We start from the raw sequence: 25,969 nt of genomic DNA, 5'->3' as shown, positions 1-25,969 counted from the left end.
CCTAGAAAGAGTCAGGTACTCTCTGATAGATTATTATTTTCATATGTGATTGAATGCTTTGTGTATGCAACAAACACAGTGAAATTGATACAAAGGCTGCAGCATATTAGTTTTTTACAGAGCTGTACATCATTTTAACAATACCGTGTTAAACAAATCAATTTAACATATTGTATTAAGAACATAAAAATGGCCATAGTGGGTCAGACCAAAGGTCCTTCTCGCCCAATATTCTGTCTTCTGACAGTGGCAAATGTCAGGTGCCCCAGAGGGAATGAACAGAACAGGTAATTATCAAGTGATCCATCCCATCTTCTGACAAACAGAGGCAAAGGACACCAACCCTGCTCATAAATGGACCAATCCTTCATTTGTTTATCTAGCATTTTTCCCTGTTATAATCTTGGCCATCAGAACATCCTCTGGCACAGAGTTCCACAGTTTGACTCAGTGTTGTGTGAAGTATTTACTTTTGTTTGTTTTAAACCTGTTGCCTATTAATTTCATTTGATGACCCCTAGGATCTTGTTCTATGGGAAAGTGTAATTCACTCTTCCCACACCAGTTCTGATTTTATAACTCTTTATCAACACCCCATTAGTCATCTCTTTTCCCAGCTGAAAAATTCCAGTCTTACTAATTGTTCCATGCCCTAATAATTTTTGGAGCCCTTTTCTAAAGCTTTTCCAATGCCAAGGTATCTTTTTTGAGATGAGGCAACCACAGCTGCACGCACAATTCAAGATGTGAACGTGCCATGGATTTATATAGCAGCAATAAGATATTCTCTTATTCTCTATCCTCTTCTTAATGATTCTTAACATTCTGTTGCTTTTCAATTGGTGCTGCACACAAAGTGGATGTTTTCAGGGAACTACCCACATTGACTCCAAGATCACTCTTGAGTGGTAACAGCAAATTTAGTCCCATCATTTTATCTGCATAGCTGGGATTATGTTTTCTAATGTGCACTGCTTCGCATTTATAAACATTAACATTCATCTGCATTCTGAGGCACAGGCATCTAGTTTTGTGAGATTCTTTTGAAGCTCTTCAGTCTGCTTTGGACTTACCTATCTTGAGCAGTTATATATCATCTGTACCTCACTGTTTACCCATTTCTCCAGATCATTTATGAATATGTTGAATAGGATTGGTCCCATTGGGAAACCTACTGATGTCTTTTCATAGACATTACTCAGAAAAAGCCACATTTTAAAAGGGCCACAAAATTAATTTTTCTGGTAAGGCACCTTTTAAACTGTACATCCTAAAAAAAGGATCAACAAAAAATACAAGTGTCCTTAAAATAGAAATAAAGGTCTCAATTCAACAAGGTGCATAGGATTATTAAGATGTTTACAAATAGGCACGTACTCAACCTTTCAATAAAAGTATCACATTTTATAATAAAAAATAATAGTTTTACAATATTAGATCTTCAAAATACACCAAAATGGGGGGAAAAAGTTCTAGACATACCCAATTGTGCTAGTAAGTTCAGCCACCTTCTGTCTTTTTAAATCTGCTTCCTGAGAGACTATCTGGAGCTTCCCTTCTGCCTTTCTCAACTCTTCTTCAGAGTTTTCTTTCTGTTTCTGAAGCTCTTGCTCCAGTTTTGATACCTATTTAAAAGTTGTATTTAATATTTAAATGTTTAAAAGCATATAAAAGAATATAGATCTCCCTCTTGAAAAATCACATGTGAAAGGGTTAAAAATATTTAATTTCTTTGGTTAGATCCTAAAATTGAACATAAAAAAATCAAAACAAATCTGCAAAGGTATTTTTAGAGACTAAATTATTTCTCATTAGTTTAATAAGGGCTACTAACATAACTACAGGTTCAAACTCCCTCGTCCAGCACCCTCGGGACCTGAGTGGCCCTGGACGAGGGATTTTTCCAGACCAAGGGTAGTCAATTCTGCCCCTGCCCCCAGCCTCAGCTCCTGGGCTCCCTTTCCTGCTGTTGCAGCAGCTTCCCAGCCCCCTCTTACCCATCTAGCAGGCTCCCCAGCCACTGGTTCTCAGTTCCAGCCACCCTTTCCCATTCTCTCCATGCTGCAGCTTCCTGCTCGGCCCCAGCCACAGCTTCCGGGTGCCTGGGCTTTGCATGAGTTCTGGCCATATCTTCCCTTTCAGCCCCTGTGATGAGCTGCCATGAGCCTGGACTGCCAACCTAATGACCTGGGCCACTGCTCCCTGCTGGTACTCCTGCCCTTCACTGCTGCTCCCCACCTCCTGTTGCCGTCAGACCAGCTGTGGCTGCCCTGCCCTGGGCTCCTTCTGATGGTCTGGCTGGCCCCTCCTCCTCCCAGCCCTGGGATTCTCTGGTCCTGCAAGATCCATGGTCATGCTGGACAATGGATGTTGCCAGATGAGAGAATGCCAGATTTGGCGTTTTAACCTGTAGATCCAAAATTCCATATTATAATGGTGTACTGATATTTAATTAAACATCTATGGTTTGATTTTCAAGCTACTCAGTGCCCACTACTTCACCTGAAAGTAAGTGTTGTTTCAGACACTCACCCTCTTATTTTCTCAGTCTACAGTGGTAATTATACCAACCACATCTGATAATTACAAAATTACTAGGGAACAGTTTGTCCAATGTATAAGGCAGAGGGGCATTGCTGAATTAGCCTCATTAACACTGATGTAATACTCTCATCTCTGTATTTATATGTCACTGCCACCTGATTCTTTCACTTCGTGCATCTAGTGAAGTCAAGCGCAGCCCATGAAAGTTATGCCCTAATAAATTTGTTAAGTCTTTAAGGTACCACAGGACCCCCTGTTGTTTTTGATCAAACAGACTAACATGGCTACCACTCTGAAAGTAAGCTATCAAATAGATATTGCAATGCCATAGGAATATTTATGTTTACCCCTACACAACTGAATTCTTCTCAATATGATTGCCTTTTACCTGTTTTTCAAGCTTAATCTGGCTATCCTCCAGCTCTCCATTTCTAATTGTCTCCTGCTGTAACATTTGCTGCTGCTGCTGCAGAGTTTGCTGTAGAAGGACATTTTGTTCGGTGGTGTCCTGAAGATTATGGTTTCTTAGTTTTATTTCTTTTTGTAACCGGTGCACCTGAAAATACATTAATTTCCCTTACAGTGAAAGAAAGATATTTCAGTTGGTCAATCTTATTGTTGTTTGTGAAAGGATAATCAGACCCATCACGTAAAAACGAAAATGGCTCTCAACTCTGCTGAAGTCTATTATGAGGAATGCCAAGGAGATTCTACAGATCTGGCTGGCAAGAAGCTGAGACTGCAATCTGCTGCATGGAGCACGGGCAGACATGTGGAACCAGGGTTGGTGAACAGCTCCCATCTCCTCTCAGCTACCTAGCTAGGGCACAACTTGTTCACACCCGAATCCCTGCACCAGGACATGGCTCCCTCACACATCTTCTTATGTGCCAATCAATGGATCCTGTTCTCAGCTTCTTACCATCCCTGTAAGTGTGTTCCCTTGACCAGCAGGGACTATGGGGCCCTTAGTGTGGGGAAGCAGTCCAGGGATCCTAATAACTGCACTTTGCCCATCATTACCCTTTCTCCCCACCACCACTTTTACACTCCAGAACAGGACTGGCCTGCCACCTCCCCACATGCCAACCCTCCAAAAAGAACAGCAGCCTTAGCAGCAAAGCGGAAGCTGAGCTGGCCACTTCTGCCTTCCGGCTGTTGGGAAAAAACTGCAGCAATTCTCAGGCGCGGGAGAAGGCTTAACAGCTGTGTGCACATCCTGTGAAATGCAAAACACTAATCCATGACATTGCAGTGAAATAAAAAAAATCTGTGATTTACATAGGATTTTAGCTATAAGTTTCATTTCCTATCTAAAAAGAGAGAATATAAAATTAACAGTTGGTCACTCTCTCTCAGCTTTCTGTTCTCTGTAGGCTTTGCAATTTTGTGGTTCCTGTTCTCCTCCTATCCTTCAGCAAATCGTTATCACTCCCACAGTCTCTCCTGGGTCCTCTCTTCTCTATTTTTGTAACCCCCATCTGTTCCCACGCCCCATTAGAAAAGCAGGCAAGTTTTTCAACAATTAGAGACTTTACATGCCCAAAGTGAGAAACCCTGAAGGAGCATAATTTTCAAGGGGTAGATGCTCAACATTCTATGAAAAGTCATGATCATTTAGAGCAGGGATTACCAACCTATGGATCACAATTAGATTTGTTGAGGGCTGCCAGCTGGGTGGCTCCAAGCGCATGTGGCTCTTTAAGGAGCCAGTTGGAGCACCGAACACTGCCTCTTGACTCCTCCTCCAACTCTCTGCCCTGCCCTGCTGTGTGGAAATGGAACTCAATTTAACTGGTTTAACGGCTGGCAGGAGGGATCCCACCTTTAAACCAATTAAACTTAATCCTATTTCAGCAGGGCAGGGCAGGGAACTACCCTGCTGCAGGTGGGGAAAGGGAGTAGGAGGACTGGGAGGACCTGGGCAGAGAAGGAGAAAGCGGCAGTGGCCCAGCAAAGGAGAAGCAGCAACGCAGAATTCCCATATGAGGTAGGTGGGGGGCGAGGAGCAGAGAGGGGTTTAAGATAGGGGGAAATCCATCACCTCTCTTGATAGCTTGCTCTAATAATGAATCACTCACTAGTAATATTTTTCTAATTTGAATTTGTCTGGCTTGAATGTCCCACAACTGGCTCTTGTTATGCTTTTCACCATAAAATTCAAGAACCATATAGTATCTGTCCTGCCGCCATATGAAAGTATCCCTACACTATAATCAAGCCACCTCACTAAGTCCTCTCTAAGATGCATGGCTGCACAGCTTCCTATTAAGCTCCAGGCATTGGCTATTAAGGGGCTCAGGGCTGCAGCAGGGAGAGAGGCCCCTTTCTGGCCTAGCACGGAGGAGCCCACAGACAGGTTAGCTCTGTGCTGGGGCCAGCAAGGAAGAGACCCACAGGTCTGGTTTCTAGGTGAAGGGACCACGAGGCTCCATGCACTGCCCCCATCCTGAGCTCCACACTACCCTTAGGGGAGGAAATGGCAATGCTGGCCGGCAAGAGCAGCCTATGAGGCATGCCACAGAGCCTCGTCCCCTCCTTCCCAGGAGTCAGACCTGCTGGCAGCTGGGGTGCAGTGCAGTGCCCCAAGACAGGCAGGCACCAGGCAGCCTGCCTTTGCACCGCTGCCCAGGAAAGTCCAAGCCCCAACTCTCCACCCCACTCTGAACTAGCCCAGACCCAGAACCACCCCCTGCACTCCAAACCTCTCATCCCCAGCCCCACCCCAAAGGCCTTAATCCCCAGTCCAGAGCCCATCCCCACTCCCACATCTGAACCCTCAGGCCTGAGCCCTTTCCCAAACCTGGAACTCTCTTTTGCAGCCCAACCCCTCAACTCTGGGCTCATCCCAGAGCCTTCAACCCCAGCCTCCAAATCCCCCAACCCTACCTCCCAGCCTGGCTCCCTTCAAAATTTGTCATCCCCAACCACACGCCAGACCCCTCACCCACTCCCACACTTCTACTACCAGGCCCAGCCCAGAGCCCCTTCCCACATCTGCAGCCCCCGTTCTGATCCCTCACACCTACTCATCAACTCCACGTCTGTCACACGCTGGCCTTGGGCAGAATGACTTTGTCATGCGATACATCACCTTCACACAGGTGCACATAAAAGTCATTCTGCACATGGACATTAAAATTAAAGAGAACACTGCTCACTGACTTCTTTTAAATTAGTACCAGAGAGGTAGCCGTGTTAGTCTGTATTTTAACAAAACAAACCAGCAGTCCTGTAGTACTTTAAAGACTAACAAAATAATTTATTAGGTGATGAGCTTTTGTGGGACAGACCCACTTCTTCAGATCAATACTGTCCCAGGAAAACTCATCACGTAATAAATTACTTTGTTCTCTTAGATTAGGTAAGTATTCATATGCCTGCCACAGCCTTTTCAGTCTTAGGCTATACCTACACTTGGGAGTTTTGTTGACAAAGTTGGTATATTGTCAACAAAACCTGTGGAGAAGCCACATTCCCAAGGTGTTCTGTCGACAGTAAATCGACAGAATGCATCACTTTTGTTGACAGCATTCTGCTGCTCCTCATGAGGCAGAATGCCTCTGTTCACAGAGACCTGTCAACAGAGAGCTAGTCTGGATGTTCCAGGGGGGCCTTCTGTCGACAGACGGGGCTTCCAGGACACCGGGCAGCCATGTCTGCTGTGCTTCTGGTTAGCCATTTTGTCAAGAGAGCAGCCAGGCAGCCTAGCCGCTCTCTGCCGACAGAGTGGATTGCTCTTGCAATCTGTTTTCTGGTCGAGCCGCAATCTGTCAACAGAAGTTTTGTCACAAGATATCTTCTGACAGTAGCTTCTGTTGACAGACGACTCTAGTGTAGATAAAGCCTTAGTCATTTCATACCTGAATGTATCCTTCCTCCCGATCCTATTTCTCTAGCTCTATTAACCACTCCCTTATCTTGGATACTACTACTTTTCATGTACCACATCCACTCTCACAAAGTCCTATTACTTCTCTCTCTGTCACAAAATGTCCTCCCTTGTCACAATTCTTAGTGCTAACATTTTGTTCATCTCTCCCTTTGCCTACTATATCCTTCTTCATCTAGACAAAAATTCGAATATTTCATAATGGGTAACACCAGTTTTCTCTATAACAAAGAAAAACAAAGTCGATAAAACAAGTTAAAGTTTACCTCATCAGACTTCTTCTTTAACTGCTTTTCAAATGATTCCTTATTTTCTTCTAATTGACTCAAATACAATCTAAGTTCTTCCTTACAGATGTCTAGCGCAGACTCTAGTTGTCTGACCTAGTTAGGTATGAGAGACCATTTAAAATAAAAAATGACTAGCTGTGCAGAATTGGTCAAGAAGTCTAAATTAATTCATTAATATCACCTTAATTCTGCCATTTTGTGCATCATTACTCCAAAGATGGTTTAAAAAAAAAAAACCTTTAATTTCTCTGAAGATTACATTTAACAAAACATGCAAATAACGAAAAATATTCATATAAAAACTTAAAAAATGTATGCTTTTAAGTCATAAGAAATTGTTAATTAAGCAAAGACATTAACATACCTGTCAGCAGCCACAGCTTAAGGATAGATGGATTTCTCAATATTGAGTTAGGTAACCACTTGTGTGTCATATACAGAAAGTGATAATATGTATGAGATTACACTCATAAGGTTGAGAATGATGCACTTATGTCGATTATGAAAACTCAACACTAAAAATAGAAGATTCATATCTAAAATCAACATTTTTTGTGCTGTTACAAAACAGCAGATCCACCTTTACTTTCTGCATTGAGAATATAGTTCCCGAGTTTCATCAGGAGGAAAAGGACAAGGTTAACATAAAACACTAAACAGCACAGCATGATGATCACACCGACAATTTAATAAATGCATTTTACATTTATATTGCTACAAATTTAGACTACTATAATGACTTTCACCCTGAAATTACAAACTTAGATATACAATTTACATCCAGCAACAACTCAGGAACTCCCACCACAGTGCAGCACAACTACCTCTGGCGTGAAATGTAGCAACTATAATATTAAAAAGCTTTATCGAATTGCCACAGCAGTGGAAAATTTAGATACACACTCTACAGCTTTCCAGATTAGAATTCTACGAGATCATGGGGTTAACTCTCACTCTATCCACCTTCCTTTATGAAGAAGGTTTCAAGTTATTTCTGATTAGAAAGAGCCATGGATTTTCATTTTATATTTCACTGCAAAAACATTACTGGTGGAAGTACCATGTGGTATTACAACAGACCACTGGTTCCATACAGAAGCAAGCCACCTACTGAATCAGCAAGATTACTTTTTACAGCACTTAGGCTGCATGTAGATTATGACATAAATTTGCATTAAGGGAGTTAGTTCGCGATTACCAGGTGACGGTCTTCACTGAAAATACCATTAGCTCAATTTAGGGTGCACTAATCTTGAGATTACAAAATCACAGTTACCTGATGGGTATAGCATCAAGCTTGAATTCAGAAGTTTGATTAAAGGCCAGTGTAAAAGCACCACATCCTAAAATCAAATTTATTAGCTTCTGGAAATGTCCCCTCTCTACCCCACAAAGCTACGTGTGCTGCACCTGGTTCCCAGCTCCCCACTATTAGCAGGAGCTGGGAAAATGACTAGGCTACTGTACTCCTGTGGGGGGATGGGAGGGACAAGGCACCCCGCAGCCCAGCGGCTTAAGACGCACCGGGCCAGGCACCCTGCTGGAAGGCAGCTCAAGCTGTGCGGAGGCAGGCACCTGTCTGCTGGGCTGCCAGAACCACACGTGGGGACAGGCACCCCACCGCTGGACTGCCAGAGCCGCACACGAGGCCAGATGCCCATAGGCAGGCACCCATCCTGCAGGCCCCCTTGGCCACCTGTGACCAGGCGCCCCCCACCAGCAGGCTCCAGCAGCCTTTCCACCAGAGTTACTGAGTGGCAGGGGTTTGAGTTTTTTTTGAAGAGGGTTTTTTTTTTTTTTGGAGGGGCAGGAGTGGTTTTGGCTGTTTTTTGGGGGCGGGTGTTTTCAGGAGGTTGTTTTTTGGGGAGAAGTTGGGGTTGGACTGGGGCTGGAGGAGCCTGTGGGGAGGGGGAGTGAACCCTCCTATTTAAGGGACTATGGGGAAGAATGGACAGCCCTATTAGTCCACTAAATGGAGGAATTATGGTAGGTGCAGGAGCCGGGAAATTGACCAGGGCTGCTGCACTGTCGGTTTCCTGGGTCCCCCAAGCTGCTGGACCCAGGAAACTGACAGCTCTGCTGCTCCTGGATCAGAATGCAGGGCTGAGGGAACTGTGGGACAGGTTCCCATAATGCACTGCTGCTACAGTCAGTGTTTGGTGATTTCAGCGTGGAAGCAATGTGTCAAGTTTTGTGGGAGGCTGTGGGAAGTGAGGATACTCAAAACCAAATTTAGTAAAACCAGCATTATAAAATCTATTTTAATAAATTCAAATTTATCTTGTAGTGCAGACATAGCCTGAGATGACACTTGCATGGCTCCCAACACAACCATTTTTAGGTTATGAATTCAGGTAGCATTCTGGCACAAGATGGCATTGCCTGGTAAAACTACTATTGCCAGTACTGCATTGAAGAGGCTTGCCAGACAGACATTAGGAGGAGGAAGACAGAATTCAACACTTACTTTTAGAGTTACGATTTATTCTAATTAGTCACCTTTGTCTTTAGAGACTATCCCAAATTATCTCCAAATGCACTGCTTCTAATTCTGCTCTACTTGTACTAGGTGTGCATCTTAATCAGGCAAATGATTTTTGTTTTTATGTACAGCAGTTATTTAAAGCAGGTTTCACTATAAATTTCCACTTTAATTCTTTCTTAAATTAAGGCTCAGAGGAGGACTGGAAGGTAATGATATTTTTTGGAATATTTACATGAGCTCTATAAATAATTTGGATGCATCTCATCAAGAAGAAATGGAAGGCTGTATTTAGATGAGAGATCCGTTGGCAAGAGTTATGCAAATTGTGTAAAGTATTTGCATACCTGCTGCTGATGGTTCTGTCAGGAGAAGCTTTCCCAACATTCAGCCCATCTACACAGGGCCAAATGTCGGGAAAACCCCCTCTGCCAACACCTCCCTTATTCATGGAACGAGGATGACCAGCATGTTGGCAGAGGGCTCCCGGAGCAGCAGACTGCAGTCGGGAGACCTCCACGCTCCCAACAGAAGTCTGGAGTCCAGACATACCCGAAAAAAGCTAAATAAATACTGCAATTCAAAAAAGAAAAAATATTTTTCAAAAATAACAAACACACACTTACTTTGATCGTTTCTTCTGTTAATTGGCTTTGCAATATTTTCAAAGCTTCCTCTTTCTTGACATTTTGTTTTTCCATTTCCTGTTTGCATAGATTTACCAAAGAGAAGATGTGACTATCAGTGCATACTAGAGGCCCTGTTGCAGCTCTGCTTGCAAGCAGAAGCTGGGCTGGAAGAAAGTTCTAGACAGAAACTTGTAGTACAAACCCCACAGTGGCTGGGAGAGGAGCTCTGTTGGGGGCTGGGCCAGGCCCATGAAGGGTGGGGGAGGGGCTGGCATGGTGCAGAGGGGAAGGGGCTTCTGTCGGGGGCTGAGTCGGGCCCCATGCGGGCCAGGGGAGAGGCTCCTTTGGGGGCTGGACTGGACCCTGCACTGGGTGGGGTGAGAGGCTGGCACAGTGTGTTGGGGGGGGTCTATCAGGGCAGCTGGACCATGCCCCGCGCTGGCTGGGAGAGGGGCTGAGGCCAGCACAGTGCAGGTAGGAACATGGTAGAACCTTGCCCAGACACAGACAGATGGACACAGCAAAAATAACATCTATGATGATATCAAAATTATATTACTGACAACCAGCATACTAGAAAATGAAAAATATTGAATTGTAGGATGATTGTCAAAAAAAGTACCTGCATTATGGCCAAACCATGAAATTTGTAGAAAAGTAACAATGGACCTCATTATTTGCCATAATAAGATCCGTTATTACTTTTCTGCAATTTTCTACTATTGGCTGAGAGCGGGCACGCCTCATTTTGGCCACCTAGGGCTTAGTGCTAGGGTCTGGAGGGCTGACACTTGTTTAGTTCTTCAAGCATGTTCGTGTATCCTCTTACCTATGTTTTCTCCGAGACCTTCAGGAAGAAATCACAGCCAGTGTGGACCGGGCTGGCCAACACTGTCTCTGATTTGCGGGGTGCATGTGATGAATGGAAGAGCTAGCACTTTTCTAGACATCCCAGTATTACTTTAACTAACTTGCCTGTTACGGGTTAAACCCAGAGATAGTAGGTCCAGTGTTAACAAGCAGCTATGTGAGCCAATGAGAAGAGAGGGGGATTTTTTAACTGGAGCAGTTATCTGCTGAGAGAGTCTTTTGTGTGGCAAGAGGAGAGATACAGAAATGGCTTAAGTCTGAAACCAAGTTTGGAAGATTTCCACAATATCCATGTCTTGACAGCAATTTTGAAATAACAGATACGTAAGTAGAAAGGAAATATTATGGACTGCTAAACCCAGGATTTAATCCTTGAGAGCGCCATTTAGGGATCTGGGACAAATACATTTAAACAAAAACGTCTGTCAAGGATGGCGATGGGTCCTGCTGTGAGGGCAGGAAGAGAGACTCGATGACCTCTGAAGGTGTCTTCCACTTCTGTGAGACAGGTAAGCATATGATTTTTTGAAGGGGGCGGGTGGGTGAGGACTTCTCAGGCTGGCTCATGTACTCTCTGTACACTAATTTTTAAACTGAGTCACGGTGGAGTAATTGTTTTAATCTACCTTTTTTAGTTGTTCTATAACACCTAACAATCAAGCATACTTCACAAAACAAAAAAGCAGTAAATTAGCACTTTAAAGACTAACAAAATAATTTTTGGTGAGCTTTCATGGGACAGACCCATTTCTTCAGACCATAGCCATACCAAGAACAGATTCAATATTCCCACAAAAGCTCACCTAATAAATTATTTTGTTAGTCTTTAAAGTGCTACTTTACTGCTTTTTTTTTTTGATAGTATATAGACTAGCAGGGCTTCCTCTCTGTCTCTAATACTTAACAAGTAGGTCTTCTTTGTTTTGTTAATAAAAACGTCTTTTTTAGGCAATGATTTGATTTCTGTGTCCTAGAGGAGGTTCTGTGTATATATATGCCTAAGAGTGAAATGTGAGCTATCAGAGATTGCAGCTTGGTTTTTGGTTTGTTTTCAAGCTCTCTCCAAAGGGAAGGTTAAGAGTTTGAAATTAGCCTAAAGGTAGACATCTCAAGTATGTCTTCCTGGGTTCCATAAAGGGGTTTTCTCACGTGGGGGTGGCAGCTATCTCCCAAGGTCAGGAAATCTGTGACCTTGTGAAGTTTTTAAGTATATGCCTATAGATACAAGGTATTTTTAAGGTTTCTTGGGGATCCCCACCTTCTGCACTTTGAAGCTACATATGCACTAGAGAGTTTTGACAACAAAACTCACGGAACGTCCACACTAAAAATGTGTTTTGTTGACACTATATCAACAGAATGCAAAACTTTTGTCGACAGCCTTACACCTCTTCCCCACGAGGCAGAACACCTTTCTCAACAGAATTTGTTAACAAAAAAAGCTGTGGACGCTCCGGGAAGCCCCCTGTCAACAGACAGGGCTTCTGGGTCACTGGGCAGTGATGTCTGCTGTGCTTCCGGTTGGTCATTCAGTCGGGAGCATGGCCAGGCAATCTGGTTGCTCTCTGTCAGAGTGGATTGCTTTTTCAATCTGTTTTCATATGTGGCCACAATCTGTCAAAAGAAATCTTCCAACAGTAAATTCTGTTGACAGTTTTCTGTAGTGTAGACATAGTTTGAGGGTATGTCTACATAAAGTTATTTTGACATCACTGATACTGTCTACATAACTCTACAATAATTATTTCAAAATGCTGCTTGGCTTATTTCAAAATAGGTAGACTTCACTTCATGAGGAATAGCGCCTATTTCAAAATAGAGGATGTGTAGACAGGGAATAGAGCCTATTTCAAAATAAGCCGTAAGTGCATCCAGTGGTTCTGTTTCAAAATAGGCTCTACAGTGTGAAGATGTGCTATTTTGAAATATGTTTTGTGTGCAGCAGCGTTATTTTGAAATAAGCTATTCTGAAAAATCTCTTCCAGAGTATCTTATTTCAAAATAATGCTGCTGTGTAGACATATCCTCAGTGCTAGAGTGGGCAATAGCCTTGACAGGCTGAGAGCAAGCACTCCCCGTTTTTGGCCACCCAGGATTGAGTGCAGGGGCCCCGAGGCAGACAACGACCACCCTGATCTGACAAAGGGGGCTCCTGCTCTGTGCCTTGGGGTGGCCTGAGTTCCCATCATCAAAAGAGCAATAGAAGCCTAAAAATGTGGAATCTACAATATCACATGTACATAAGGCCTTAATTATAAACATATTTCTCCACCTGACAGAGTGGATTTAAGGCTCTGCACTACTCTCCTTCCTTGTCCCTAGCGTAGGGGGCATGTTGAGGCACAAGCCAGAATGTGGCCAGCATACTATTCTCTCCTGGAATAACAAGCTATTAAAGTCAGGGCAATTTAGAGCAGCTCTGGGACTGATCAACATTGCAGCAGGTTCATCTCTAAAAATTAGTCAACAAACATTTTGTTTACTTTTTGATAGAATTAATAGGCAATATTACCTCTCTGCTTTCTATCAGCAGACGATCCAATGATTCAAGATGACGCTGTTTACATATAACATCTTCTTGTAAAATAGCCATTGTCTTCTCTAGCTCATTCATTTGCTGGTGTTTCATATCCAGCTGAGTCTGAAGCTACATGCACAAAACACATTATTTATTGTATCATGTATTTTTCTGATACAAGCCTTTTTTGAGGTTTACAAGCCATCTGTACGTATGGTTCCACTTGGTTCATTCACCACCAAAATGCAGTCACCCATAAAGGGAACATAAAAGTGATTGTACTGATGCCATCAATAACACTGTACAACCTAGGACCAGGCACAAAAGTTGCATTACTGATTAAAGCAACAGAAGAACATGGGGAATAGGCTGCCTATGCATGCTGAAAATGATCAGGACAGCAAAGCATACAATGCTACATTTACAAAATATGATGAACTCTCCCATGACTGCAAACAATCAACAATAAGGGGTTTCAGTTTCAAAAAAGGTTGTCACAAAATTATTGTTTCCAAAATGATTGAAGCAATGTTATCAAAGATCACTCTGACTCCCAGGACCCAACCAGTGGGGGGGAGTCTTAATGAAAAAGGAAAGTTTTTTCTGGATTCTCCTGATGAGCAGAAGAGAAATGCCAAGTCAGTCTCCACTTTCATGATCCTCACTACTGACCCTGAGGAGAAGTCTTCATTGTATTCAGGGAAGTAGAGTAATGGTACATAGACTTACCTGACTTCCATTTCATCTCAGAGGACAGATTTTATAATGCCAAATGCTAAAGACAGGGAGTGTATGGAGGATATGCCATGAACTTTTTAACCCCAGAATTACTGAGGAATGCATATATGGTAATTAAATTTACACAGAAAACATTAGACATGCAGATGACACACATTAGTGCATAATCTCTTACTATTTCAATCTGTTTCTCCATCTCTTTGTGTTGTTCAAGATGAATTAACTTTGCTTTTTCAAAGGCTATAGTTACTTGCTCATGTTCTTCACTGATATTTGCTTCCAAGCGACGAATCTGGCCATTCTTTTCCTAGAAATACATTTTAAAACCCTTAATTGGAATACATGTATTTTTGATATCAAGTAAGGAGTTACTTTTTGTGTAAGCAATAAGGAAGTATGAAGGGCTCAGACTCATAAGAACAATAAAAAAGTGGAATTTAATAGGGTTGTCAAGCAATTTAAAAATTAATCAATATTGAGCTGTTAAACAATAACAAAATACCCGTTGCTTGAATATTTTGGAATGGTTTCTTACATTTCCAAATATATTGTTTTCAATTACAAAACAGCAGTAAAGTGCACTGTCTCACTTTATGTTTATTTTGATTACAAACACTTGCACTCAAAAAAAATAGAAGAAATAATACTTTTCAATTCAGCTAACACACAAGTACTGCAGTATAATCCCTATCATAAAAGCTAAACTTACAAAAATGTAGAATTCTGTACAAAAACCAACATTCAAAAATAAAACAATGTAAATATTAAGAGCCTACAAATCAATCCAGTTCAACTTCTTGTTCAGCCAACCAGCTAGACAAACAAGTCTGTTCCAAGCGTGGTTACAGTTTGCAGGAGATAATGCTGTCCACTTCTTGTCTACGTCACTTGAAAGTGAGAACAGGTGTGCGTGTTGCAAGATATTGACATGCCAGATACACCAAAGATTCCTATGTCCTTTCATGCTTCAGTCACTATTTCAGAGGACATGCAAGCATGCTGACGATGAGTGTTGCTCAATAATGAGATAATGAGTCAAAGCAGAGAGGACCAATGTATGTTCATTTTTTTTATCTGAATCAAAGACCACCAGCAGAAGGTTCATTTTCTTTTTTGGCGTTTCAGGTTCTTTAGTTTCCACACTGGAGTGTTGCTCTTTTAAGCTTGCTGAAAGTATGCACCATGCCTTATCCCTCTCAGATTTTCAATGGCACTTCAGATTCTTAAGCCTTGGTTTGAGTGCTATAACTATTTTTAGAAATCTCACACTGATACATTCTTCGCATGTTAGCAAATCTGTTGTGAAAGTATTCTTAAAAAGAACAAATGATTTGGTCACTATTCAAAACTGCTATAATATGAAATATATGTCAGAATGCAGGTAAAGCAGAACAAGAGATGTATAGTTCTCCTCCAAGGACTTCCATCACAAATGTAATTAAATGCCTTTTTTTTTTTTTTTAAATAGCATCATAATCAAAGCATCTCATCTGAAATGGTGGCCAAAGCAAAATGGGTCATATGAACGTTTAGTATATCTGGCACATAAACGTCTTGCAACCCTGGCTACAAAACTGCCATGAGAATGCCTGTTTTCACTTTCAGGCAACACTGAATAAGAAGCAAGCAAAAGTATTTACTGCAAATGCAAACAAGCTTGTTTGTCTGAGGACTGTCTGAACAACAAATAGGACTGGGTGGACTTACAGGCACTAAATTTTATATTGTTTTGTATAACTTCATTCAAAACCAAAACAATGTACATTTGTTTGTTGCACTTCCATAATGAGGTCGCATTACAGTACTTGCATGAGGTAAATTAAAAGAAATACTATTTTTCATTTTTACAGTGCAAATAAATGTAATAAAAATAAAAACATACAGGCTGTGTCTACACTAGCCCCCAACTTCGAAGGGAGCATGGTAAGTAGCCCAGGCACTTCAAAGTACCTGCAGGTTAGCTGTGGCTACATGTAAGCCGGCACTTCAAAGTTTAACACTTCTAAGTTGCCACGGGGGAGAATTAGCTTAATGAAGTGCTGCCACCCCTCTACTCTCTGATTTGCTCACCTTGACCATTTTTTTCTGATTTGTCCTCCTTGCTTACTGTTTTTGGTTCTTTGTGCCTTAAATATTGAGTCTGTTCTGGTCTGGCTATGGTCTGAAGAAGTGGGTCTGTCCCACAAAAGGTCACCTAATAAATTATTTTGCTAGTCTTTAAAGTGCTACTTGACTGCTTTTGGTTTTGATAGGATATAGACTAGCACAGCTCCCTCTCTGTTACTATTCAACAGGCAGGACCTTGGATTTAAGATTTGATTTGAAGACAGTACACAATAAATGATATAGACATCAAAAGTAAAAAAAAAAAAAAAAAAAAAAAAAAAAAAAAGGAACTTAACCAACAATGCCTGGACTTGAATCTGTGAATCTAAGTATTTTAACATGATACTTTAACCAGTAAGAGCCACTTTCCAGTTACAGGTTCCACCTCTCTGGCTTGGCACCCTTAGGACTTCAGTAGTCCCAAGCGAGGGATTTTGCCAGAGCGGGGCGGTTAATGCCCCCCTAGTCCCTGACCACCTCTGCTGGCCTCCTGCAGCTCACTGCAGCAGCGTGGTTTCCTGCCCAGCACGGAGCTCTGTGCAGGCACACTGCCACTGGCCCTAACCCCTCTGTCCCCTGCAGGGATGCCAGGAAACCAGCTTAACTTGTCCTCCTGCCCTGGCCCTGTGATCCAGGAGCATCCCTTGTTGCAGGACCAGAGAATTCCGGTTTCCGGAGGTGCAACCAGTATAATATTGCTAATATTTTTTCTTTATAATTCCTGTTATTCATAGATCTTGAAGTCCTTTATAAAAGGTACCTATTTTACAGATAGGGAAACTGAAGAAGTGAAGTGACTAGCCTAAAATCATGTAAAGCTTCACTGGCAGAGCCAGAAATAATACCCCCCAGAGCTCCTGACTTCCAGGCATGTACCCCACCCATGTATCATTATATCTATCTATCGAAGGAACTTGTACGGTCTGACACTGCCAAAGTATCCAAGTACCTTATTATCTTTTGTTTATCCTCAGAACAAAATTATCCCCATATGCCCAAGATCACAGAGTTTTGCAGTGGAGCAGTAATTGAACCCAGGTTCCCCACAAGCCAAGCTACGCAAAGTCTCTAATAAGACATCAAAGACAGCTTGGCTACTTGAGAATTATTGCAAAATTCATTAAATACTGAAATAATTTGAATACTGTTTTAAAAACTCCATCCCTTCCCAGTCTTCTCTCCCTCTGCTCCATGCAAAAAACTCTGCTCTACATTATTCTTCTTCTGAAAACAAAAAGTAATTTTATTACAGTGAATATTAAATACAAAAGAAGTTCAGAGGGTAACATTGAGTGTAAAAACTAAAATGACACTTTAATAGTTTTCACTCTAATTCCTGTTCAACTGAAACAGTACAGGAAAGATGTGGATTTTCAATTATTAAATATTTTTAACTGACAAATATGTTCCTATACTGCAGAAAAAATGGACAATTTTAATATGCAGTAAAACCCCAGTTATCCAACATAATTGGGACAGTCCTATGGTCGGATAGCTGAAAATGTCAGGTAGTGGGGGTGGAGTGGTGATTGCGGAGGGCTACCTAAGCCCGTTCTGAAGTACAGGCAGTCGGCTCCCTGGGGTGGGCTATAGAATGCTGGCCGCTGCAGAGCGGTTCCCCAGGGTGGGCAGCTGCTGCTGCTAGCCCTGGGGTGCAGAGCCCCAGCATCTGGGGCATGGAGACGACGACGACCCTGGGGCACGAAGCCCTGGTGGCTGGGGTTCAGAGCCGCTGCTGCCCTGGGGCACGAAGCCCCAGCAGCTGGAGCATGGAGCTGCTGCCGCCCGAGGACACAGAGCCCCAGCAGGTGGAACATGGAGCCCCAGCAGGCTAGGCAGGCTGCCAGCTGCCCTTGGCCATCTCCCTGGCTCAGCTCCTTGGGCGTCAGCCCCTGCCACCCCAAGCAGGCAGCCATCCCACTAGCCCAGGGCATGGAGTCCCAGCCAGCCTGGGTGAGCAGCTGCTGCTGGCCACCTGCGTGGTGCTGAGGAGATTATCCAACATTCCATTTCATCCCACACCACCTCAGGCATTGTCAGATAAAATGGACTGTTGGATAACTGGGAGTTGCATAACCAGGGTTTGCCTGTATTTCTAATTTCTAGTTCTGCTTACAAAAGTGGCTGCTTCTTGGATTTAAAAAGTATGAATAAAATGCTGGCTCTACTGATGTAATTGACAAAACCATCCGACTTCAATGGGGCCAGAATTTCATTCCGTATGTAAAATTACAGATGGAAAATGTACATGCTGTATTTAAATCTGTCCATTTACTGTTTGGGATTTTTTTTAAATGGGAAGTCCTTCAAATGTATTTTTCCTTCATCCTCATAAACTTTTATCAGTTGCCATGTTTTAACAAAAAGGGCTCTAATCATTTTGGTTTCCAATAACATCATCTTGTTTTCAAGCCTGAAGTATTAATTTAGCTCTGCTAGCAGCTGAGAAGCTATCCGATTTAGGTTCATCCTATTTTTCTGGCTCACCTTGTTCAGTCTCTTTCACCATTCGCTCAGTTGTCAGTTTTCAGCACTGTACACTTGATTTGGTCATTCTGTTTGGTTACACAGCAGTGCCTCGATTTACAAGGGGTTTGTGTTTGTGTTCACACACCCTCTCAGAACTCGAATTTTGCAGAAGTCGGGGGGGCGTCTTTCTTTCCCATTGGAATGTATGTTCTGCAGCTGGGGAAGCAGAAGGAGCACCTGGAGCTCCTTTTGAAAGGTAAGTCCTGGGGTTGGGCGGGGCAGTTGGGGAGGGTTAAGCTTGGTGGTGTGGTGGGGCCATGGGAGCGGGCAGAGGGGCTTACAGCTACAGGGGGAGTAGAGTGATAGCGCTGAGACAGAGCCATGTGTGGGGGGTGGGTTGAACGAAGATGGGGGTGGGGTAGAGCTACAGCCACGCATGTGGGTGGTGAGCCGGAGCCACGTCGGGGTGGTGTGCCAGGCTGTGGGGGTGGAGCCAGAGCTGCGCGTGGGGGTTTTAACTGGAGCCAAGGAGGTTTGAACCAAACCATGTGAGTGGTTGGTGAGCTGGAGCCACACGTGGGGAGTCTGAACCAGGGGCAGAGTGGGGTTAGCCAGAGACACACACAGATGGGGGGTTGAGCGGGAGCCACAAGTGGGGATGGTGAGCTGGAGCCATGCTCAGGTGGTGAGCCAGCTGGGGGTTTGAACCATGGTGGGTGGGGTTGAGCTGGAGCCATGGGTGGGTCGTGAGCATGGCTTGGGGGGGTGGTGTTGAATCACGGGGTCAGGGAGGTTGTGCCAGGGCCAGAGGGGAGCGGAATTCTGAGTTGTGCTTAACTCACATCAATGCAAGTTAAGCGCAGCTCAAAAATTGTGCATTTCGAGGGATTACTGTATAAGAAGCAATCCCATTCCAGGCACATCCTATTTTGCTGGCACAACAAAACCCTTATATTGTTTTAAGTTATAGTAAGCGGAAGCTGTACACTGAAATTGGTGGTCCTAGCTCTTACCCTTTAAGAGGAGCTCTTGATCAAAAAAGTCTCTAAAATACATGGTAGTTAAAGAAAAAATTTTACAACTATTTAAGAATTTTCATGGGTATTCAAGGGTAGAAAATTCCAGGCTATTCTGTTGAAATCAGTATTATTTGGGTTATTAAAATGGTATAATCTGTACAGCATAACAGATCTTGCATTCTATCTTGGTTTTCTATATGCGTAATGTCTGCACAATAACTAAACATACATAGTAACAACCCGCAATTGTGTGACTTTACACAATTATGACTTCTAGGTGAAAATTTCTTACTATGAGCTCCTGATCCAGCTCAGTGCATCTTGCAGCAGCAGCAGAATAAGCAACTGTTTTTTTTTCCAACTGCTTTTCAAGTGCTGAAAGCTGGGAGGATTTCATTGTTATCTGAAGATGAACAGAATATAAACCATTTAAAAAGATTCATTTTTCCTTTCTCAAGTAACATTTTCACAACATATGCATGTGTATATTTTTCTAACCGTGATGCTTCTGTAATGGTATACATGTAGCATAAGTACAGCCTTCTAAGAGTAATAAGGTGAAGATTATGTAGGACAGCTGTTTAAGATGTGTTCAATTACTTATGAATGCTTTTTTGAAGAAGTCTGACTTGGCATTAGTTATTACATTTTATTACTTGTAGAAAAAAAGAAATTTTAAGGCAATTTAACTTCAATGCCGAACAAAATGACATATTCGCGTGTCATCTGCGGTAACATGGAAACCCCTTCCCCCGAAGTTATGAATCAGGCAGTGAAAGCTGCTACTTGAATGCCACAACTGGGAATCAAATGTTAGACCTCTATAGTATTTTGGGGTCATTATAAAACAAATTATGTTCAAACTGGGCATACACATTAGGAATCGGAATGCTAATGCAGCTTAATGAGACTGAGGAGTTATAGCTTTCATTGCCTTACTTTCTCTTGTGATTATCTAGTAGTATTTCTGGCCTCTGGTAAATATGCCAGTGTATTTCTTGTGAAATACATACTCAGCATGTGGGTGTCCATTAATAGGTCTTCCTTTCTCTCTCTCTCACACACTCACACAAATCTACTTCAAAAGGGCACATGTTGACAATTTAAATAGTAATTTACACTACAGCTTTGTAACTTGGGATTTCTGGCGTTATTAACATACTAAATTCTGAGTTTTGCCTTCACTTCCTACTGCAACTCAAGAAAGTAACTAAGTTATATTATCTCTAAATAGCCTTGCATCAGAAAACAAAACACGGCAATGAAAGTTTTCAAAAAAAGGGAAAATCTGTGTAAAATATTAGATTTAATTCAGCAACCAAAGGGTTCATGCTTTTCAGCCTTCTTAATAACTTACTTCTCGTTCTAAGTTAGTGGTTTTTGCAGCCTTCTCCAGTAGTTCTTGTTGTATGCTTTGAAACTGGCTGGCTCTCTGGGCCATGCTGGTCTTCAGAGCAGAATTCTCCTCTTCTGCTTTTGACAGCTTAGCTAGTAACTCTTCTCTCTCTCTCGTGAGCCTTCGACGCTCCTTTTCAAACTGCTTGCTGATGAGCTCCAATTGTTGACACTTTCTCCCTTCTTTTTTTTTTTTTTTTTTTTTTTTTTAAAGAAAAAGGTTACTTGTAGATAAAAATTAAAATTAGAGCAAACCAAGTTGTAAAAAATACATGCCTGACGAAGACAAGAAGTTTGACCACAGCATGTTAAAGTGCCAAGTCTCAAGACTAACCAAAGAAAACTCTGTTCTCAGAAGTCATTGTCTGTTGTGGAGGTTATGCTTGGACTTTGGGAGAAAACAAGTCTAAAACACAGTGCTATGAATGTACATCTGAAGTAATTCTACAGTGCAGCACTGAGAGTAATAAAAAAAACTACAACCCTACTGTTGTAGAGCTAAAGAACCCTCATAACAGTAGAAAAAGGACAAAGGAATGAATAACTGGTGACCACATCGTAACAATACAGGGAGAAATGTAAGTTTTCCATTTTAATAGATTTTGTGTCTGGAGTCAGACCAAGCAAGCAAACTTCCATAAGCAAAAAAAAAACTTTTTTTAAAGGGTACATTAAGGCTCAAAGCCGTCATAAATACCAGTGAGTAGCTAAACCCTTACTTTCCATGACAGCATCTGTTATCTTAATACAGAAATTAAAATAGCACAATTAACCCCCAAAAACTTTTACATTCTTGCAGTCATTTAAAATAATTATGTCAGAAGATATTTTACAGCTTTTATGTGCGCTATTTTTCCATCATTCTCACCTGTTTGATTTCCAATTAATTTTACAGGTTCTGTTTCTAAGCCATGTAATCTGACACTTTCTTGTCCTTCATAATCATTTGAAAGATGTTGTGCTACTTTACTAACAGTTAGGTTTGCCCGCAGCTTTTGAATTTCTGCTTCTTTCATTGCCAGTTTGATTCTAGCACAAAGAAAAAGATATAAAATGGTATTGGAGAGTATTCTTCTAAAATATTTTTCTCCCTTTTCTAGTAGCAATGCCTCCCAAATACCAATCTAAAGTCTTGCTATAATTTAGGACCTTTAAAGTATACCTTAGATCTGCAATCAGAGATTTATCTGATTCACAACAAGAGGCTTCCTTTGAGGTAGAACTGGCCATCTGACGTTTACAGTGAGGCAATTTAAACTGAAAGTTAAGAAAAAAGAACTAGTGAAAATATAAACTTTGTGTAGATAAACTCAGATACTGTACAAGCAGAATGTTTTGCAAGGCACAAAGGTTTTAATATCCTAGCCTGAGTGGGTACCGACAGACAGAGTAAAACAAAAGTGACATTTGGAGGGGGGTAAACATCAGAGGTCCCATCAAATGGAGCTTTGTGCAACGGGTACCCTGAAACTGGGGTCACGCACTTCGATGCCTAAATTTATTTCAATAAGTGAATTTAATCTACCAATTTTTCACAATTACAACTGAAAGGACATTTTAATTTTAGATTAAATTATTTGGATACAGTAATTATTAACTCACCCACCCCAAATCGATTAGGAGCCATTCAGTTGGAAATTGGTAATGTTACAACATTTCTGAGACAGCTACTTTGGAGATTCAAAATTACAAAAAAAAAAAAAAAAAATTGTTATTCAACTTCTGAGTAACCAGGGGTCGGCAACCAAAATAGCAAGAAGAGCCATTTTTTCCAATTTGGTTAAAAACTCAGTAATTCAAGAGCCGCAATGCATATGAATATGAGATGGTCATTGTAAATAACATCAAACCATACTTTCTCTAACTCCTATTTTAAGAACCGCACACACACAATGATTTGTAATACGATACATGTTTTCTGCAGGGCATTCACAAACTCTTTACCTATTCTATTTCCTCACACTTTATGTGCGTGTTTGTAACACTTTCTTCCTGACTTTTGCTCCTGAACCTTCTCTCTCTCAGGTGGACGCTAGGGGGAGTTATCCAGTGTTTTGAGATCACATACTGTTTGCTATTTAGATAACATTTGTGCATTGTCGGTCTTTTAGACGTTCAAGGTTTATCAAAAATAAATCAAGTTTCCCTCTGCTCTGCATTCATAGCATCTGGAGCCACAAAGAAATCCTTAAAGAGCCACAGGTTGCAGACCCCTGTTCATAACCCTATACATTTATGGGGAAAAAAAGCAGACAAAGAGATGAGCCATCCAGATGTATTCTTGCTCTCCTGTGCAGTCTCTCAGGCTTTGCTACCCAGTCCACCTCCCTAGGTCTCCTCATCAAATTAAACTCCAGACAGCACCTGATCTTACCTGTCTTTGTGACTCCTTCCCATCCATGCCCTATCCACCAAAATCCTTGCAGCTCTAATGAATTTCTTAAGTGCAAGTTCTAGTTTGATGGGTCAGAGTTTCATTCTGGTGAGCCACAGAAAGCTTGCCATTCACCAAAACGAGCGACAAGTTCTGCTTATCAGCAAGTCTCTCTCTTGCTCTCACTTCTACGTGTACATTCACCAGGTAGGAAACCTCATACTATTCAAGAGACAGCAGCAGCAGCACCACTCTCTATTACTTAGACTAGGTTTACACTAAGGGGGAATAAAAAAATTAAAATATGCAACTCCATCTATGAGAATTGCATAGCTGGAGTCAACACACCTTAAATCATTTTTGCCCCCATCCCCACAGCAGGAGGTCAATGGGAGAAACTTTCCGGTCAAACCATCATACTCCTTGTAACCCTACTAGGTGCACTACAGCGAACCCCAGAAGATCAACCAGCAGCACATCTATCTTCCGACATGTATAGATGTGCCCTTAGTTGTGTTTTGGAAATTAAGTCTGCCTCTGAAAAATCAACACAGACCACTGAAGGGGCAGGTTACCAGACTAGATGGACATTTATTCATCTGTTCCAGTACTGCAGTTTCTACATTCCTGAAGGTTAATACATGCATGTACATACCCACTCTTGATTCAGATAAAGTAAAATATTTAATTTAGCAAACATTACTGTATCTTCATCAATGCATTTTGGAAGCTCAAAGACAGACAGACAGACAGAAAGAAAAGATAGCTCTAAATAAGCTCAGAAACATTTCCAGATAGTACTTGATTCATTGCCAGAATACTTGCACCAGATAATACCTTAGGATTTTACAAGATGCGAGGTACAAATTATTGATGTATCAATTACTGTACCTCTTTAGATGTACTTAACGATAACTGGGAGATAATGGTTTCCAAAGTGCTCAGTTCTTCTCTTGAATCCTCAATTTCTTGATGACATAATTTTAGGCGATCATTTTGCTGTCCAATAAGTGCTTTTAGCTCGGCATTTTCGCTTACTAGGGAGCTTTTTTCTTTAAGTACTAATATTTTGTCTTTAAGGTCACTCTCAAGCTTCAGGATTTTCTGTTCAGACTGTGTCAGCTGTGACATGATTTCAGCGTTTTTTGCTTCTAGACTACTCCTCTCTTCTTTTGCATTACAATTCTCATTCTTTAATTGTCTACAAGAAGAAAAAAACACACACACAGAATAAAGTTATATTTCAACAAAAACTCCAGAAGGTTGGAACTTTTTAGGACTTTGGCTATTGGAGACACTGGCAGAAAAGCACCCCACAAAAAATGATCAGTTGTCTTTGTTCATCTGGGAGTCTAAGGCTGTGTCTACACTAGCCAAAAACTTCAAAATGGCCATGCAAATGGCCATTTTGAAGTTTACTAATGAAGCGCTGAAATACATATTCAGTGCTGAAATACATATTCAGCGCCTCATTAGCATGCGGGCGGCTGCAGCACTTCGAAATTGACGCGGCTCGCTGCCGCGCAGCTCGTTCAGACGGGGGTCCTTTTCAAAAGGACCCCGGCTACTTCAAAGTCCCCTTATTCCTATAAGCAGATAGGAATAAGGGGACTTCGAAGTAGCCGGGGTCCTTCCAAAAAGGAGCCCCGTCTGGACGAGCCGCATCAATTTCGAATTGCCGTGGCCGCCCACATGCTAATGAGGTGCTGAATATGTATTTCAGCACATCATTAGTAAACTTCAAAATGGCCATTTCGAAGTTTTTGGCTAGTGTAGACATAGCCTAAGAGAGACTAAATTCATAGTAGTCTTTTCTGTGTCACAAGCAGAGAAGCTAAGGAATAAAATAACTGGGAGACTAAATTATCCTTTCATTTTTAGCACTGGTTCTGAAATGACTGAAATGTTAAAACGGTTCTGAGAGACATGCAAATGCCACTCTAACTTTTCTGAAGATAGAGGAATCCAGGAATAGGGTAAAATTAACATATGTAAATTAAAAAAATACTTCTACCTTAATTGTTCCTTTGTGAAGTCAAGTTCATTTTTGTAGGCAACACATTTTTCATGCAACTTTTCTTTCTCTTTTACACAATTAATTAAATTTTTCTCTAAAGTTTCTTCCTCAGCTTGAACCTTAAAAACACATTGTTGTACAATAATGAAAACAATGATTTAAGTTGCAAATAAAGTATTATGGCAAAGAATAAAAAAAGTTACTTTATATTGCAAAGGATGCTACCCTCTTACCTCCTTTATTGGAGTAGATACATAACCATGCTGGCTGCTGTTTTGAGACATGGGAAAGCAGGAGAAAAACTTTTTTCTTTCAGTTGACGAAGAAAAAGTAAGAATCTCTTTAGTAATTTATGGCATACTTTAATTCAGCAGTGATAGCAAGGCATTAAGCACAGTCTTGCCAATCTCCATAACCAAATAAGCCTAACCAATGGCAAATTCTCTTTTAGGGGCAACTGCTAAAAGCTTGAGTGATTCATGATTACTTTTCCTACCTAAGATGAAAAAGTTACAGACTTACATCATAATAGCTCTGGGAGATAAAATCAGGGAAAAACAGTGCATGCTCAATTTTGCTCCCAGCCTGGGTTATTCTAGAACTTACAGTCAAGGCAGGAAGAACTA

At 41.7% G+C, this 25,969-nt stretch overlaps 1 protein-coding gene across 1 annotated transcript in view; it reads right to left on the bottom strand.

Moving 5' to 3' along the window:
• CCDC18 (coiled-coil domain containing 18) overlaps positions 1 to 25,969 on the bottom strand; it is a 73,164-nt gene that overhangs the window by 32,530 nt on the left and 14,665 nt on the right. The window contains exons 8-19 of the mRNA XM_075003545.1: positions 25,341 to 25,462; positions 24,218 to 24,527; positions 22,115 to 22,209; positions 21,821 to 21,981; positions 20,915 to 21,135; positions 19,850 to 19,960; positions 14,139 to 14,270; positions 13,220 to 13,354; positions 9,835 to 9,912; positions 6,703 to 6,819; positions 2,933 to 3,100; positions 1,483 to 1,625 (exon numbers count right to left, since the gene is read on the bottom strand). Of these exons, the coding sequence (XP_074859646.1) occupies positions 1,483 to 1,625; positions 2,933 to 3,100; positions 6,703 to 6,819; positions 9,835 to 9,912; positions 13,220 to 13,354; positions 14,139 to 14,270; positions 19,850 to 19,960; positions 20,915 to 21,135; positions 21,821 to 21,981; positions 22,115 to 22,209; positions 24,218 to 24,527; positions 25,341 to 25,462 (1,793 nt within the window). The remainder of the gene's footprint in view (positions 1 to 1,482; positions 1,626 to 2,932; positions 3,101 to 6,702; positions 6,820 to 9,834; positions 9,913 to 13,219; positions 13,355 to 14,138; positions 14,271 to 19,849; positions 19,961 to 20,914; positions 21,136 to 21,820; positions 21,982 to 22,114; positions 22,210 to 24,217; positions 24,528 to 25,340; positions 25,463 to 25,969) is intronic.

This window comes from Carettochelys insculpta, chromosome 9 (assembly GCF_033958435.1).
Source record: "Carettochelys insculpta isolate YL-2023 chromosome 9, ASM3395843v1, whole genome shotgun sequence".
Classification (NCBI taxonomy): Eukaryota; Metazoa; Chordata; order Testudines; family Carettochelyidae; genus Carettochelys; species Carettochelys insculpta.
Note: the sequence above shows the minus strand (reverse complement) of the source record. Positions and strands in the feature narration are given on the sequence as shown.